This window comes from Mercenaria mercenaria, chromosome 16, assembly GCF_021730395.1.
Source record: "Mercenaria mercenaria strain notata chromosome 16, MADL_Memer_1, whole genome shotgun sequence".
Taxonomy (NCBI): Eukaryota; Metazoa; Mollusca; class Bivalvia; order Venerida; family Veneridae; genus Mercenaria; species Mercenaria mercenaria.
In genome coordinates, this window is record NC_069376.1 from 31,506,791 (window position 1) to 31,526,098 (window position 19,308).

General features: G+C 36.5%; 1 protein-coding gene across 1 annotated transcript; it reads right to left on the reverse strand.

Moving 5' to 3' along the window:
- Positions 1-274: 274 nt before the first annotated feature.
- Positions 275-12,896, reverse strand: LOC128549583 (uncharacterized). Its single transcript, XM_053526583.1, has 3 exons — positions 12,474-12,896; positions 3,715-3,903; positions 275-1,040 (listed from the first exon to the last, which is right to left on the reverse strand). Exons 1-3 carry the CDS (start codon positions 12,856-12,858, stop codon positions 379-381), a joined length of 1,236 nt encoding a protein of 411 aa, XP_053382558.1. The 5' UTR covers positions 12,859-12,896; the 3' UTR covers positions 275-378.
- Positions 12,897-19,308: the final 6,412 nt, after the last annotated feature.

The following is a 19,308-nucleotide window of genomic DNA, read 5'->3' on the forward strand; positions in this document are numbered from 1 at the left end:
AATGATGATGAGGAATAAGTATTTTAAGTTTGAATTAAATCCATCAAGTAATTACAGAGATAAGTTGAAAAAAAGAAAGTGTAAAAAACTTTAACCAAGGTGGGGACGCGGAAAGACGCCGACGCCGGGTCGAGTAGGATAGCTCTCCTTATACTTCGTATAGTCGAGCTAAAAATGTAAATGAAAATTATGCTATCAGCGTATTTTCAAGCACATTCGCAGAACATATACATTTAAGACCTCAACACAATGTAGTTCAAACTGTTCAAACAATTAGCAGAGGACCTGACAGTGATAATGCTTTAGCTATAAACCTCTGTCCCTTTCAGGGTGAGTACCCTCATTTAAACAAATTTGAGAAAGCCTCTTGCCAGGAGGCTACAAACCAAGTAGTAATTTCAATGGAATAGTCTTTATATTTTTAGGCACAGCTTCAGCTGCTAAAGGAGCGTCATCCCCAAAATTCCTTTCTTTTGCCTCAAGATCATCGTGGGTCTTGAAAAAATCCTCATTCTCTAATTTTCTTTCAAAAGGCTGTTCAGATTCCTCCTGATACCTTTTCAAGGTTACTGGGCCAATAAGCTCATGAAATTTCGAAGTGTATTTCTTGTACTCAGGAAGGGTTGTATTACCAAACAGTTTATAGTTTAATGCTAACCAGAGAATAATAATAGCACGGGTGTTTACTTTCGTGTCTGCAAACAGACGTACTGGACCACTTGCAAGTAAAATATCTTCAACACAATCGTACAGGTACAAAACCATCTTATTTGAACAAATTCCTATTCCAGGCACCATTGAGTTTGATGACACAGGATTTTTCTTGTGCTGTACAAATGAATAAACTATAGTCTGAGCTATAACTTGTGAAATACTATCTGGTGAAAATGTGTCACTTTCATTTTCTTCCACTGATGAGTCAGACACCACAGATGCAGTATCAGCATCCCCTTCAACACCTGAAGAATTAACTACCGATAATGGTATTTCAGCATCCATTAACAAGACATCAACACGTCCATGCCAGCCGTAGGGACAGCCTGTAAAACAAACAGATACTTTCATTACATGCTCAATATTGCCAGTGCCAAATGTCACAGTTTCAACTTATGTAACTGAAAAGGAGAAAAAAATCTTACTTTAATACTAATATTTTATTTGACATACTTCATTGAAGTATATTCCTCACCTGACACTACAGGGAAACTCATTTCAGCAAATTTGACAGGCCTATACCTCTCTGGTATAAAAGGTTCTATTTTTCAGTTAACAATGCCATTCATAAATATGTACGCTTTTGACCTTGAACTTTTAAGGAAGATCTCTTAAATTAAAGTTAATAAATCCGCTAAAAGTAGAACAAGAGTGCTAAACTGCCACAAAATATGCCAGTCTGAAGCAAATGTCACAAGGCAGTCTGAAAGACAGCTGTATACTCCGCCACTGTTAGTGAAAGGGTTAATGAATATTTGGTGGTGGACAATGACCTTGTTAGTATACTTTATAGTCAATGTATGACGACATCAATGAATTTGAAATCCTTCAAGGGGTTTAGGAGATACATAGTGGATACAAAATGGAAGTCTCAAACTTGGACCTTGAGTCGTGACCCTGACCTTGAGTCAACATGGCTGACTCATGAGTTCTGCACATCATCTTGATGAGGTGAACACTTGACCCAATATTCAATACTAGAAATACATTCTGCATGCCCACGGGCAGAATGTCGAGCCCGCCAGCACCTCTGGCCTCTAAGTGTGACCTTGACCTTAGACCTAGGGACCTGGTTCTTATACATGACACTCCGTCTCATAATGGTTAACATTCATGCAAAGTTACATCAAAATCCTACTACGCATGACGAGAGAAGAAATGCTCGGGACAAACTTCAATTTGACCTTTGACCTCCAACTGTGACCTTGACCTTTGAGATAGGAACATGGGGTTTGTGCATGACACTCCTCATTGAGGTAAACATTCATGCCAAATATAAACAAGATTAGTCGATGCATGTCAAAGTTATGGTCCGGACAAAATCAGACGGATGCACCGACGCACACACATACACCGACCTGCCAAAAATGACGACTATTTCGAGCTCACCACAAGCGGACTTGACAAAAATCATTCAAGGAGTTTAGAAGATACAGAGCTCAAACGTCTGAACTTGAGTTATCACCTTGACCATGAGCTGACACGGTTTACCCATGACTTTTACACATCGTCTTGATGAAGTGATCATTTGACCCAACTTTCAACAAAATTCTTCCAGGGGAATAGGAGATGCAGAGTTAAAACCTTTGACCTTGTGTTATGACCTTGACCTTGAGCAAATATAACTGACTCATGAGTTCTGCACATTGTCTTGGTGAGGTGATCATTTGACCAACGTTTCATGAAAATCCTAAGGGGTTTAGAAGATACAGAGCGGACACAAAATTAAAGTCTCTAACCTTTGACCTTGAATTGAGCCGACACGGCTGACCTTTCCACTTTCATAATCCTAGGTTTAAGCGTTCTTGAGTTATCATCCAAAAACGGTTTAACTACTTCGGGACACTGTGACATTGACCTTTAACTTACTGACCTCCAAATCAATAGGGGTCATTTGCTGGTCAGAACCAACCTCCCTCTCAAGTTTCATGATCCTAGGCCCAAGCATTTTTTAGTTATCACTCGGAAACTGTTTAACTGTTCCGGGTCACTGTGACCTTGACCTTTGACCTACTGATCCCAAAATCAATAGCGGTCATCTGCTGGTCATGACCAACCTCCCTTTTTCATGATCCTAGGCCCAAGTGTTCTTGAGTTATCACCAGAAAACTGATCGGTCTATATACAGATCGAACGAACGACAGACTGCCGACATCTGCAAAACAATACAAATGTATATCCTTCCTTCTTAGAAGGGGTCACAATCCTGTGACCCCCCGGGCAGGGCCATATTTGACCCTAGTGGGATAATCTGAACAATGCTTGTAGAGGACCACTAGATGATGCTACATATCAGATATCAAAGCCCTGGGACCTCTGGATTTGAACAAAAAAAAATGTCTTCATGTTCATTCACAAAGAACTTAAAGGATAAGGAAAGCCTGAAAATACATGTAAGTAATATATGAAAGCCATTATCAAGCCTTTTCAAAGAATTTTTAAAATCGGATAACTATTGAAAAAGATATTGCAGTTTGAAATTTAAGAAAACGGCTGATCATGGAGGCAGCCATTTTAGTGTGTTTATGACGTCATTTACACACTGCTGAATCCTTTATTTAACAAATAACCTTTAAAATAGATTAATTTCATAAGTGTCTTGAGTGTAAGATGTAAATCATGGTAATTTCTTTCATTATAGCATGAAAAGGTAGAAAAATAGTTTTACACAAATAATTAAATACAGTTCAAATATGTTGCTAGAAATTTAATATATCCGCCATTTTGATTTTTGTTGCCATTGAAACAAAATGGCCGCGAATTTGATAAAATATTTAAATGCTCATAACTTTCTCATTTTTACGCCAATTTTGAAAATTCTTTCACTTCTTTAAATGGTTTAAGAAATTCTAGCAGACGGAATTAACATAAGAACAACATTGCCTGTCCCTTTAACAGGTAAAGTATTAAACCATGTACCAATAAACTAGACCCAATATTGTGACACTGACAACAGCTTACTTTTATGGCAGATACATGTAACTGGAGAGGAATACATACCATATGATGTATCTCCTTCTGTTCCATTCATGGGATGCTCAACTGAACAACATTTTTCATATTGTAGACCAGAATAGGAATCAATTACATAGGTTTTTTGTGGTACAAGTGGTACCAACAAATGCTGAGCAAGATGTATTGCTAATGCTGCTGCAGATTCTTTGTCTCTGTCAAGAAGAACTGACTGCTCTGTAATGAGAGAAGGAATGTCATGAATAGATCTCTGTTTTGAAAATGTGTTCAACAAAAAATATTATATCTCAGGACACAAGCTGCATCGAACAACCAGACAAATACTGAAGGTCTTGATGGTGTCCCTCTTCAAAACAAACTGAAAGAGTCAATGCAGGTGGTTAATACCTTTCAGCCAAAGAATAAACTGTGAACTATGGTACCATAGCTTTTCTCAAGTTTATTTTATTAACTAGTAGTATATTTAATTATTTTCTGACAAATTTTATACTTGATTTGAAGGGATATAAATACATTTCCAAACAAGAGCTGTCACAGGAGACAGCGTGCTCTACCATTTCGATGCTGGATAGTGAAACTGGGCATATCTGCTGAAACTGGAGCTGTCACTGGAGTGTTTAATGACTCCAATGATGGATGAAGATACTGCACAACAGCTTGAGTCTGTGTCAAAACAAGAGGACCATGCTGGTCCTAAATCGCTCACCTGTCCACACGCAACCCAGTTCATTATGGCTAAGTTTCATTGAAAACCACCAAGTAGTTTCACTATTTTTAGACCTACTGATCTAGTTTTTGACCGCACGTGACCCAGTTTCGAACTTGATCTAGATATAATCAAGTTGAACATTCTGACCAATTTTCATGAAGATCCATTGAAAAATATGGCCTCTAGGGAGGTCACAAGGATTTTCTATTTTTAGACCTACTGACCTAGATTTGGGCCGCACATGACCCAGTTTCAAACTTGACCTAGATATCAACAAGATGAACATTCTGACCAATTTTCATAAAGATCCCATGAAAAATGTGACCTATAGAGTGGTCACAAGCAAAAGTTCTATTTTTAGACCTACTGACCTAGTTTTGGACCCCACATGACCCAATTTCGAACTTGGCCTAGATATCATCAAGATGAACATTCTGATCAACTTTCATAAAGATCCCATGAAAAATGTGACCTCTAGAGTGGTCACAAGCAAAAGTTTACGCACGGACAACGTAGACCTACTGACCTAGTTTTTGACCGCAGTAGACCCAGTTTCGAACTTGACCTAGATATCATCAAGATGAATATTCAGACCAACTTTCATACAGAACCCATGAAAAATATCGCCTCTAGAGAGGTCACATGGTTTTTCTATTATCTGACCTACTGACCTAGTTTTTGAAGGCACGTTATCCAGTTTCTAACTTGACCTAGATATTATCAAGGTGAACATTATGACCAATTTTCATGAAGATCCATTGAAAAATATGGCCTCTAGGGAGGCCACAAGGTTTTTCTATTTTTAGACCTACTGACCTAGTTTTTGACCGCAGTTGACCCAGTTTCGAACTTGACCTAGATATCATCAAGATGAATATTCAGACCAACTTTCATACAGATCCCATGATAAATATCGCCTCTAGAGAGGTCACAAGGTTTTTCTATTATTTGACCTAATGACCTAGTTTTTGATGGCGTGTGACCCAGTTTCGAACTTGAACTAGATATCATCAAGATAAACATTCTGACCAATTTTCATGAAGATCCATTGAAAATTATGGCCTCTAGAGAGGTCACAAGGTTTCTCTATTTTTTGTTCTACTGACCTAGTTTTTGACCGCACATGACTTGTTTTTGACCTAGATATCATCAAGGTGAACATTCTGACCAATTTTCATGAAGATACATTGAAAAATATGGCCTCTAGGGAGGTCACAAGGATTTTCTATGTTTAGACCTACTGACCTAGTTTTCGACCGCACATGACCAAGTTTCGAACTTGGCCTAGATATCATCAAGATGAACATTCTGACCAACTTTGATAAAGATCCCATGAAAAATGTGACCTCTAGAGTGGTCACAACCAAAAGTTTACGGACGCACTGACGACGGACGATCACAAAAGCTCATCTTGTCACTTTGTGACAGGTGAGCTAAAAATATTGAGTAAGATAAAGTGTATCAAAACACTATATAAGTATAATTCTAAGCAAAACGGGGGCATAATTCATAAAATATTGGTGCAAGAGTTATGTACCTTGTGACACATGATGTGGGTGATGATGTGGCACAACTACTTCAAGTTTGAATCAAACGCATTTCGTAATAACTAAGATATAGTGAAAATGCATCAAAATTAACCTTAAATTCTAAGTAAAAGGGGGTATAAATCATAAAAAATTAGTGCTAGAGTTATGCACCTTGTGTCATATGATGTGGATGATGTGGATGATAAGGAGGAACAACTATTTTAAGTTTGAATGAAATCCATTTAGTATTAACTGAGACAGAGTGAAAATGTATCAAAACTTAAACCTGAAATTCTAAGTAGAAAGGGGGAAAGTAAAAAGGGGGGATAATTCATGAAATATTGGAGCAAGAGTTTTGGCCCTAATGTGTCAAATGATGTGAGTGATGATGCTGAACAACTGTTTTAAGTTTGAATTAAATCCATTTAGTAATAACTGACATATAGTGAAAGTGCATTTTAAAACTTTAACCTGAAAATTCTAAGTAAAAGGGGAGATAATTTATTAAATATTGGTAACAGAGGTTTGGGCTTGTGTCATATGATACTTTCAGTTTGAATAAAATCCATTTAGGAATAACTGAGATAGAGTGAAAGTGCATCAAAACTTTAACCTGAAATTCTAAGTAAAAAGGAGGGATAATTCATGAAATATTGGTGTGAAAGTTATGGCCCTAGTGCCATATGATGTGGGTGATGATGAGGAATGAATAATTTAAGTTTAAAGCAAATCCATCAAATAATTACAGAGATAACTAGGTGTTTTTGTTACAAGAACATATGCCTCCCCCCTATGTATACCTTTAGCTCTGGCGGCCATTTTGTGCAGTGAAGCGTCGGCGATATGCACAACTAGGCTTGGTACTGATCACTCCTGTGAAGTTTCGTCGAATTCTGTCAAGTTTGACCTGTGAAAGCCGTCCAAGATTTTTCTATTTTTTAAGCTCTGGTGGCCATTTTGTGCAGGGAAGCGGAACGTGCCGGCGATATGCACAACAAGGGTTGGTACTGCTCACTTCTCTGAAGTTTCGTTGAAATCCTGCCAGCAGTTTTACCTGTGAAAGCCGGACAAGATTTTTCTATTTTTAGCTCTGGCGGCCATTTTGTGCAGCGAATCGGAATGTGCTGGCGGTATGCATAACTAGGGTTGGTACTGATCACTCCTGAGAAGTTTCGTCAAAATCCAGCCAGCAGTTTGACCTGTAAGCCGGACAAGCTTAATATAGAGGGACAGACAGATGGACAGCAAAGGCAAAAACAATGTATGGATGAGACATAATTAAAAAAAAATTGTCAAAAGGCAAAATACAACAACATAATTATATACCTCTATTAGACTCTAATCTAATGTTGCATCAGACTGTTTCTTTGATTTATAAACCCTTTTAAAATACAATGGGTCCAGGGCCGGGCTGAGCCCCCACCTCCCAATCCAGGTAGCTGAGAAGTAACCTATACTCATCAAGCTGGATACAAATGACACAAATCATTTCCTTAAGTTAGTTTAAGAATCATATCTATCCATGAATTACCAATATTCCAGGACTCATTTATTTACAGAAAGGAAAATTCGAATTTTTTTCTATTTTAGAAGGTCGAGTTGAACACTCATCTAATGATTTTTAAGAAGCCATGGTAGCAAGTGATATCTTCCAGTTTCTGAACATTTCAAAGAAACTAACCAGGTCCAGTATACAAATTGAGGCTGTTGTGTTTTTGTTTTTGGGTCCATCGTTAAAATCTTTTATGAAAACTGAGGAATTACAAAATTATCTAATATATTTGCAAAAAGTAACAAATTAAATGATCTTTCGTACAAGTTTATTAAAAATCCGTTAGTCATACAACTGCATGCCACAAACGTGTCGATCTTTCTTGTAAAAATCGCAACACATAAAGTACACCGTAATCGGCGTTAATTTTGGTGAATTCTCGGCAGAGTTCAAACATACAAGCTGGCAGATGTTCTGATTACTGATTAACCATCAATTCACACATTATTACGCAATTATCTTCTCAAAGTGTAAACCAACTTCAATAGTCAAATTGTCAAATATATACACCGCCTAGACTGGTTATCGATTTTATTCACTACCAGCGCCTAGGTAAAGTAAAACATGTGTATCGGGAACCAATTTTTGGGCCGCTTATATCACTACGGAAAAAACAAATGAGGAAAAAAAACTATGCACCACTTATTTTCGCCAGTTCGCAAAATTTAGCGCCAAATTCTTAAAATTATCGCAAATGGCGACATTGTCGATCAACGGCGGAGGCCCTGCTCCTTGCCAATCTAACTGCTAACGCCCGATTTTTTAGGATCTGCACTGGTGAACCAATTTAATACTGCTACTCCGACAGTTGACAATTTGCAAAATGTCAATGTGTGCCGAATACACACACACATACACACGTCAATAGCATAATGTAAGCTCCGCCTACTTCAGGTACTTGTGCGATTTTCGCAAGAAGTGTGAAAGTTAATCAAATTATCCGTTACACTAGAGTTGATTGCATTCAGCCAATTAGCGCTGCGGTTACGTCTTTGACACTTTGCATTTGACTGTCAATAGTTCCTCAGTCTGGACGATGCGTGATGCATTCTTGAACAGTAAGAAGTTATTAATGGAGATCATATTAATTCATATATGAAATCACGATACTATACTTGTTTACCTTTTAGCATGTTTTTTTAATCACATTAGGAAAATTCAGTAGCCTGGTCAGGCTTGTATCTGCAGAAAATCGGTAGCCCGAGCTGAAATTCAGTAGCCACTGGCTATCGGACTACCGCGAATTTCGTACACTGTTATTGTGAAAATTAAAGGATAATTTAAATTTCGGAAAAATGCACTTGTCCGTTCTGGCAACCACCTGGAAAATTTGGCTTGCCCGAAACAGGGTTTACTTGTCCTGGACTTCGGGCAACCCAGTTATGACGAAGACTGCACTTTGGAAAACAGTGTTTCTAATCGGTAATCCACACATTATTAAGTCTTAAAAATCATACAGTATTTTAAATACCCTCTATTCTCCATACTGACATTATCTACAGGGCCAGACACTAATCATTTTGGGCCACTGGTCCAAAGAGCAGTTTCCGCTACATTTTTAAATGAAACAGTTACTGGTCCTCCAAATATTTCACTGGTCCTTGTTGCTTTTCAATGGCCTCGGACCAGCGGACCAGTGTTAGTGTCGAGCCCTGTATAATCTATAGGATAAATCCCATATTCCGGTATTAGCCACCAATAAATACCTGTTTCTGGTTTATGATGAGGGGGTTATTGGCCATTATGCTATATAGCGGTAGTGTTTAAGATTATCCTTTTTTCAACAATGTTCAAGGTTTAAACAAAGAAAATTTAATGTATAAAAATATTGCAGATTATAATAATACATTGTTGTAATTAAGATGTAGCAACAATATCCCCAAAGTTTACTTTATTTTTGAAACGTTATTTATAACTTTATCATGACATCACTGAACATAAGGGGTTCTGACCAATCAGAGAGCTGCATTTTCAAGTACCTGCCAGTTTCCACTTAGGTATAACAAAGTATATTTACAATGAAAATATAGTGACTTTAGAAATAAATATCACACTACTTTAGAAATTAAATTTAGATTTTTCACTGCACAAGCCCCAGATGATGCTACAAACAACAAAACTTTGAAGTTTCATTGAAATAATCATGATAATATACATGTATGGATTTAATACCTTTATTTTAGTTTTAAAGTTTGAGATTTTACACAGGGAGTCCATGATAAACAGTCAGGGGTGTAACTGTTTTAAGTTATGTAACCTATTTCAGTTATTTTTTCAAGCATTTTATAATCTGTATTAGTTATAAACTGTAAGTTAACTCAGGTAAGTTATTCAAAAAAAAGTCTTTTTGCTGTTCTGACAAAGTGACCTATACAGTGAAATAAGTAGCAATCTGTGGTTAATCAAATTCTCTTTTAGTCTGATCATGACCTGATCAGCATAATGGGATGCTAAGAGTTTTATAGTTTTAAACCTTTTGCGTAAAACTTAAATATCAGCCTTGCGTAAAAATTTTTACTGCATAGCTGGAAAGATAAAGAGTTCAAGGATTCAGGAAATAATTGCATTAGTCACATTCAAAATGAGGAATTGGCACAGGAGGGCTTTGTAATATTTTATGATAACTGAAACAAGATATACAAAATATATATAAGCAATAACTCAAATGGGTTATAAACTGCGATAACTTGAAACAGTTACACCCCTGACTGATAAAGTCCGAGTAAAATGTAATCAATACCCAAGTGAAATTAGTATCATTCCACAATGTTTTGGACATGTTAAAATTATGAATATTTTAATCTACACTGCCGCTTCTGTAGCTTGATACAGATGGTGTGAAATTATTTGCATTTTTCAAGGTAAACAAATTTTTTGTGCAAAGATTGTAAAATAGTATTTTTTCATTGTGAGAAAGTAAGACTTTTCCTAAATCCTTATCTTCTGGCAAAAAATAATCGCTAATATTGTACATGTTATATCAGATAGGCAGTGGCTAGGTAGCCGGTTCCGGCTACCTAGACCAAAGGTCTACGTAGCCGGTTCCGGCTACTTAGACTAAAGGTCTAGGTAGCTGGTTCTATTATATATGTACATATCATATATGAACACAGAAGTCAAGGTAGCCGGCTTTAATAAACTTTGTTATAAAGGATCATTGTATAAGTTAAATAAATTACAATTTTGTGACTTATTATTTACTAAAAATATGTGATTTACCAGTTTATTTCGCCGTATTTACGCACTCGTATGATATCAGCCGATATTATGTTATGTTATCATTAAATGATCAAAGTGTCGTTATCGTCGTCGGCATGTTTAAATGGCATGTTTATTAATTAAAAGTAAACTTTTTAATAAATTTTTGTAGTTTGTTGTAAATTGAAAAAAATAAATATTAAAAATTGATAGATGATTTCAATTGCCGGCAATCCTTTAGAATTTAGTCTTTTGATATGTACATGTAATTATACATTTCACATTTATCACACTACCTTAGAATAAATGTTCAAACAAACAATTAGAACCAATCAAGATCATTGACTTATAGACAAATCGGCGAAGAAATTAATAAGTAATTAGTTAATTAATTAAAGACGCACATAGAAGTGCGAAAGAGATGATTACTTAAAATTTTCACTTAAAAAGGGCATAGGAAATGATCAAACGCCATTATGTTCAATAGAGCCGCATCATTTTATGTATGATGATACTCTTTGTTTTATCTTTTCTTAACTGTTTGTTTTGTTTTCTTTAAAGATTAAATCACTGTATCTTGAATACATGTATTGAGTACATTCTAACATAACAAAATTTCCGCCGATATGATATAAGTGCGTAAATACGGCAAATTAACAGGTATTTAACACAAATAATAAACAATAAATCACAAGAAATGTATTTTATCAAACTAATATAATGATCCTTATAATCCTTTATAGATGGCAGTGGCTAGGGTTACGGTACCGTAATCCTAGCCTCCGATTCTAGGATTACGGAAGTTTCGTATTTCTAGACAACCCTGTGAGAATAGGCAAGGATTACGGAAGTATTTAAGAGGAATCTAATATATATGTTAGGACCTGCATAAATGATGTTTTAAACTTACTTATTTCACTTAAAATAGCGGCTTTTTATGCCTCTCGTATTATTTCGTGTTATCGATCCGCCATTTTGGGTTAGTAAAAGAAGAAAGAGAAAAGAAAAAAATAGAGAAGAACAATTAAAATTGAAAGAAAAAATTGCAAAATCATGACTATGAAATAATAACGTAATCTAAACAAAAACAAAATTACAACAATATTTAAAAAAAGAAAAAAAAAGAAAATAAGAACGATTTATCATTCATAATCATTCATCAACAGTGCATAAATAATTGTCCACCTATATTTTACTAACCCAAAATGGCGGATCGATAACACGAAATAAATTTGGCAGACATGAAAAATTGCTATTTTAAGTGAAACAAGTAAGTTAACAATATCATTTATGCATGTCCTAACATATATATTTGATTACTCTTAAATACTTCCGTAATCCTAGCCTATTCTAATAGGGCTAGCCTATTCTAATAGGGTTGTCTAGAAATACGGAACTTCCGTAATCCTAGAATCGGAGGCTAGGATTACGGTACCGTAACCCTAGCCACTGCCTTTTACCTTTATAGATACAGTTAATTAAAGCCGGCTACCTTTACTTACATGTTTCATATACGATACGTATATAGAGCCGGCTACCTAGCCGGAACCGGCTACGTAGACTAAAGGTCTAGGTAGCCGGAACCGGCTACCTAGCCACTGCCTATCAGATAATCCCGCCAGCCCCCTGATCCTATTTACGAAATACCGGAGAACGAGATTTATCCTATAATGTCGAAATGGTCAATGTAACATAAGATAGGTTTGAAAAGGCAAATGCAAGCATTTCAAATTTTTTTGACACATTTTTAAGAAATCTTGAATCAAGGCTTTGCAAGAGTTATCTTTCTTGTGGTTACCTGCAGTTCTTTCTAGAAACTTGATCAATCCTAGAAGAGCCCGACGTTCATCCATATCCTCTGGTACCTCATCTTTGTTTACCAAACTTGAAAGAATACCGAATCCCCGTCCAAAAAATAGAGCAAGTGGCACAAATAACATCTGATCTTGCCCTTTCTTGATGAAATCAGCATCAATCGTTGCTGTGCTAAATTTACTGTTCACACTGGCATTTGCACCCCTCACTTGAACAAAATACACACTTGTATTACCTACACCAAAATTAATTTGATCCAAAATCATTTTTAAGTAACTTCGGTTTTTGTCTTTTTGCAAGAAGTCATTGATCTGCTTAAAATCTGCGTCTTCCTCAGTTTTCTGCCTCTTTTGAGATGGCTCCGCCATTGTTGTTGTTGTTGGATCAAACTAAACTGCTGACGACTTAGCTGACGATATAAAATAAATCTAGGAAACTGCTAAAGAAGAGGACCATATAGGTAAAGACGGATAATTAAATCGATACTGTATATAAAGGTGTTTTAAACGGGTCTTAATATTGTTAGCGCAGAATAGTTTATTTTATATAATTATTAATTTAAATAGCTCTAGAGTAGTAACAATTATTTTTTACTAAGAGTTTTTTTTTCCATATTAAATTGATTTAAAGCAAAAAAAAGAAAATAGGCCTAGATCTATATTACTTCTACTTCTACGGGGTTAAATTACTCCCAACAATCGTTATATTATAATTATATTAGAATCTATACAGGCCCGGATACAGGCCCGGACTGAGGGACCTGTGAAGTTTAACACCTCTACTTCAGATGCTTCTATTCCGATTGTGGTTGGCCACTACTGTAGGAATACGGACGAACCAAACCTCAATGGTGTCATGTCAGTGATGTTGTATTAGTCACGTTCTGTTTCATTACATTTGTCTTTACATATCTGGCGAACGGTTCGAAAACACGACAGGAAAACGGCGGCAATACATACCGTTCCATCCAAACAGCCACGATGAAAGTTGGCAATTGCCCTAAATGATAGTCAAAAACCAAGTAATGCCAGCTCTAGAGACTTTTTTTTCTGTTGAACAAGCGACAGTTACGCGTAAACGTAACGTTACCGCCTACCGTGGGACTAGTGATATGTTTCAAATACAAATACATGGCATTTATATAGCGCAAAAATTATAAAATACTCTATTGCGCTTTACAATTACATAAAACACATTTGAAGTATATACATTCAAAATATGAACAGGATTCTAGAACATAGATTTGGAGATTTTGACATGTATAAATTCTATTTTATACTACTACTGATATTTTGTATTTTTACAAGAGTATACACTCATTTTTTCATGAAACTGACTAAACAAATGTGTTTTCAGTTTTGATCTAAAGCTGGCTTCAGACTGAATGGCTTTCAGATAGCTAGGTCGATCATTCCACCATTTGGGACCGACGACGGCCATAGATCTGTCTGCTAATTTTGTTCGCTGTCTGGGGATGTTAAAGTTAGTGTCACTTTGTGAGCGTAGTCTGTACCGTTGTCGAGTAGGTACAAACATTTCCCTCAGATATACTGGAGCTGTACCATTGATGACACGGAAGACTATTACTAGGACTTTGAACATGGCTCTAGCCTTAACTGGAAGCCAGTGTAATTCTTTCAGAAGTTCAGCACTTGGTTGTTCATAGAAAACATTCATGACTTCTCTAGCGGCATGATTTTGGACTCGCTGTAGTTTGTTTCACTCCATATTTCATTGCTTTTGTCGGAGTACGAGCGGTGTCTGCCACAACAGAAGACGAACTAAACACTAGTATGGAGCTGGCACTTAGGTTTCCATTCTTTAAAAGTGTCATCAACCCCATCATATTTTGCGTTTTTAATTCTCAATATAAAAGGTACATTAAGGAGAAACTGACATTATGCTTAAATACGGAATTACATTAAAATGTAACAGTAGTGATTTTAATGCTTGATTACGAATTGTGTTTTTGTTATCTTAAATTTTGGAAAATGACGTATATACTTATGCAAAAACATCTGACAGGCATTTGATATAACTAACTAGACAGACAAAAGAGATCCTTCTGTGTTTTACAAACTTTGACCTGGTCTTTACTTTTTTTGTTTTGTTCTTTCTCGAAGTCAGATTTACATTTTAAGTCCAATCGTGTACAAAAAATAAGAAGATATTTTACCTGTCCAATCAAAGATGTGAATAACTAGCCTTTAAACATATGAGCCACACCATGAGCAAACCAACATAGTGACTTTGCGACCAGCACGGACGGATCCAGACCAGCCTGCGCATCCGCGCAGCCTGGCCAGGATCCATGCTGTTTGCTAACGGTTTCTATAAATGCAATAGGCTTTGAAAGCGAACAGCATGGATCCTGACCAGACTACGCGGATGCGCAGGCTGGTCTGGACCCATGCTGGTCGCAAAGCCACTATGTTGGTTTTCCCATGGCGCGGCTCATATTGCGTTATAGTATCCTCCTTCGCTAGCTATGGGTAAATTTGCCCGTAAAGTAGAAGTATTACAAAATAACAGAAGCGAATATCAATGCTAATGCTAGACAATATTTTGGCGGTTTAAAACTAACTTATTTAATGCGGGGACAAGAAATCAGATCAAGCCAGTGAAAAAAATACTGCCTACGGTATAGTGTCCTTTTTGAATTTAAATCATTATGTTGTGCCCCTTACAACACTATATACTGCTTTGGGTTTTATGATATTGATCTGTTGAACTGATATCATCAGCCGTTGCCATGGTAACGCACATCGCTAGATTTCTACGACCGATCTAAAAAGTCAATTTTTATTTTACTTAATTGTTTTAACATAGTTAAAAAGTTTTGTATGATGGGTAAATTAAGTATGGCAGATATTTTGAAAGATTCCTCGTATAATTGTATTAATATCATTATTATCAAATATCAAATTGTTTATAAATATGTTATTACAATGGGTTTGCCAATTTCGGCGAAGATTCCACAGGCCGAATCTTGTAAGGCCCATTCGCTTTCTTGCTTACAAGAACGGTCATCCGTGCTTTAGTCATGTATCCATTCATATTATATCAACTGTGTAGTGTATTAAATGGAAAATGATCTTGATATTTCGTTTTCGTTTCGTTTTTAATCAAGATCATTTTTTTACCGTTATACATATCACAATCTAGTATAGATACCTTTAGATAGCCTTCATACGTTAATATGGAAAACTCTAAATCTTTGCTGAATCTCGCTGATATGTCAAATATAGATATACATGACTTGTTGGAGATGTTGGAATTGTCATATTGTATGAATCATTTGAACCGCACCATGAGAAAACCAACATAGTGCGTTTGCGTCCATCATGGATCCAGCCCAGCCTTCGCATCCGCGCAGTCTGGTCAGGATCCATGCTGTTCGCTTTCAAAGCCTATTGATATTAGAGAAATCATTAGCGAACAGCATAGATCCTGACCAGACTGCGCGGATGCGCAGGTTGATCTGGATCCATGTTGGTCGCAAACCCACTATGTTGGTTTTCTCATGGCACGGCTCAATTGAAATTTTAGAAACATAAATCTGCACATGATTTTATTTATTTTATATTTAATCCCAAATTTCATGCGGTGGTTTTATTCAAGACATTTCACAGTTTGGGATATATTATTTCATTTTAACGCGTTGTCAAGGACTTGAAGACATCTCATCTACCACATGACTGCCTGATTTAAGTTTGTTTCTTTTCCAGCGCACCGATTTGACGTTTAACGCTATGACGCCAGAACAGTGAATTAATGCATAGTAACACAATTTTCAGAATTCTTTGTTCAAAAAAGAAAATAAAGTGGGTCGTGTTAGAACTGATTACTAAAACAAAACACAGTTAAATCATAACATCAAATGGATGTGAAGGACTCTCGGCAACATTTTATCTCTTTTATCTACGTAAATTGTTTACTCTTGCATTTCTTGCCCTGCATTATATCCGGTTTACACGACAAAAGATATTCTGATTGGCTGACGTTTCGCTTTACATGTGCACATTGCCAGGTTAGCGGATGTTGGCATGGCAGAATCTGTCGTATTTTCTAACAAACATTAATTATTATTACAAGGGATTTCTGTGCGATATGTAAGAGCGTGATTTCAAGAGTAAATTCTACATAACTGAAGATAAAAAATGGAATGGGCTAGTACTTTTTCAGTTCTAGATAATTTCTCTGTTCTATACATACAAGTACAGTATGACAGGTATTATACTTATGATGTTTCTCATTACAGAGCTGGCGCAGCCGTTCTGCGCATGCCCGGAATGATTATAAATAGGAGTGCACGGCAAAATTACGCGTTTTTTGCATGTCCGCACGCATTTATTGTATAATATGCATAATATACTGACTAAAGGTTAGGGTTAGTATCACCACGGTTACAAAATATATACATTTAAGAAATGTTTCGTTCAAATTTAGTTAATCCGGTATATACCGGAGTCTGTAATATATCACGGGCGCACCAGCTCTGTTTTTAGGTAGCAGATGCCGGTTTTTTCTAGTACTTCGGACTTCCGAGGGATGTGGCCAAGTCAGACGGCTTCTGATATCTTACGAGATGCAGACCTGAAAATAAAAAGATACCTGTTTACATCTTACTTGAAGAAGAAATAAAATACATAGTAATTAAACTTCATACAAAGCATAGATTTTTAAATCCACAAGCCACCTGAAAGATAATTTCAGCCCGCGAAAAAACATGGCATTTCAGCCCAAATTAGCCATTTTTCCCAGTGGCCTTAAAATGTTAGGTGAAATGATAGAGCCAAATGGCCACTTGCATTCTGTACTCAGTTTCAAGTATTACTTGCAGAGCTGGACAAAAATACCTGTCAACCGATTACTTTTTTTCACTATTTTCAACTGTGTGAGGCCTATATGATATTTGACAGTTCACGAGAAGCTAAATGTTGATAGTGGTGTATACGCATTTCAAGCAGTTATACGAAAATGATATCATCAAGCTTACATTCGCATCTGCCAGAATTTATGTAACATACCATTCTTAAACTTGTTAATTAAAAACTCATTTCAACAAATATTTCAAGCATCAAAACAACCTTCACTTCAAGGTTTTATCTCTAATGACAGATTTTGAATCCAATTCGAATCTGTGGCTGGAAACTACCAACTGCTACCTTAGTCACAGCCTTATACTTTCTGGTCTGGTACCACTGTCTACGATGGTCTAAAGATCAAAATTTGTAGTTTATTAGGAAAATTACAACAATGTATTTCATATCAATTTGAAACAAAATATACTTAACAATTAAGTGGCTTACAGACTAAGTCTAAAATATCAATTATATGAAGAAAAAAACTGATTAGCGTACTTATCATGTGACTGTACTTCGCTGGGAACCAGACTTTGATTAGCGTACTTATCATGTGACTGTACTTCGCTGGGAACCAGACTTAAAGGCTTTTCGAAAACCTAATTGTTCTATGAGACCGAAAAGCTTAAAATATAGTTTAAGAAAGAAATGAATCTCATTGTTATGCCAGTATTTCGTGACATCTAGAAAAGTAAAAATACTTCTCAAAAATGCTCAGGCTCAGGATTTATATAGCGCCGCGTTCAAATGCGCTTTACATAGCGCAAAGGCAACCACCCACAGGGCGCCAAATTCATCCTCCACTAGTATATACACGGAGCAATCTGTCAGAGGTTCAGAACGAAACATAGCCCCCAGAAGAGAGTGAGAAATAATTTTAGACACACCTGTCCGACTGACTTAGCATAGCCCTTTGCGAATAGACAATCTGGTTCTTTATAGCACCGATGCACGCGAAGCCTTTCTCGGAAAGAACCTGTATTGACCTCTTAGTTAGGTGGGAGACACCCAAGAGCATATCAGAAAATTGCAGTGCCTGGACCGGGATTCCAACTCCAGACCTCTGGATTGACAGTCAAGTGTGTTACCAATAGACTATCCGAAGAACCCGATATAAGACTAACTCGGCCCTGTAAAATAGAGTAAAAAAACTTCTACAATTTATGAATGTGTTAATAACGTCTTTCATAAATATGGGTTGTAGGGCATTACTGAATTATGACAGTGAAGTGTATCCGGAAACTCGATACTGAAAATATATTTGATAATGTTCGTGAATATATTGTTTTCTTTGTCATGGAACTACAGAAAAATAGGTACATATACATTATATTTACGGACATGAAATAAAGAAAACTTGTTTGTGTTACATTCAATAAAAATGTTCACTAGTGAATACCAGATCTTACATTTTCACTCTTGGCTACACCGATCGTGAAAATATTAAACCTGGTATATTCATTTGAAACTAACAAATGAGCCGCGCCATGAGAAAACCAACATAGTGGGTTTGCGACCAGCAAGGATCCAGACCAGCCTGCGCATCCGCGCAGTCTGGTCAGGATCCATGCTGTTCGCTTTCAGATCCTATTGCAGTTAGAGAAACTGTTAGCGAACAGCATGGATCCTAACCAGACTGCGCGGATGCGCAGGCTGGTCTGGATCCATGCTGGTCGCAAACCCACTATGTTGGTTTTCTCACGGCGCGGCTCAAATATGCAATACATACTGATATATGTATATATTTTTTTTTTCTAAAATTTTGTTTATAAGTTAATCACACAAACAAATTAAATGGCATATGGTCAGTCTGAAAACTGAAATCAACAGACGTATTCAATTACGAAGAAATTACTAAGTTGTTTTGAAGAATTTATTAGATCCGGGTTGAAACATTCACACAAACGAGCAACATGCGGATATGTTTCGTTACCTTCGTGTTTAATCTTCGTT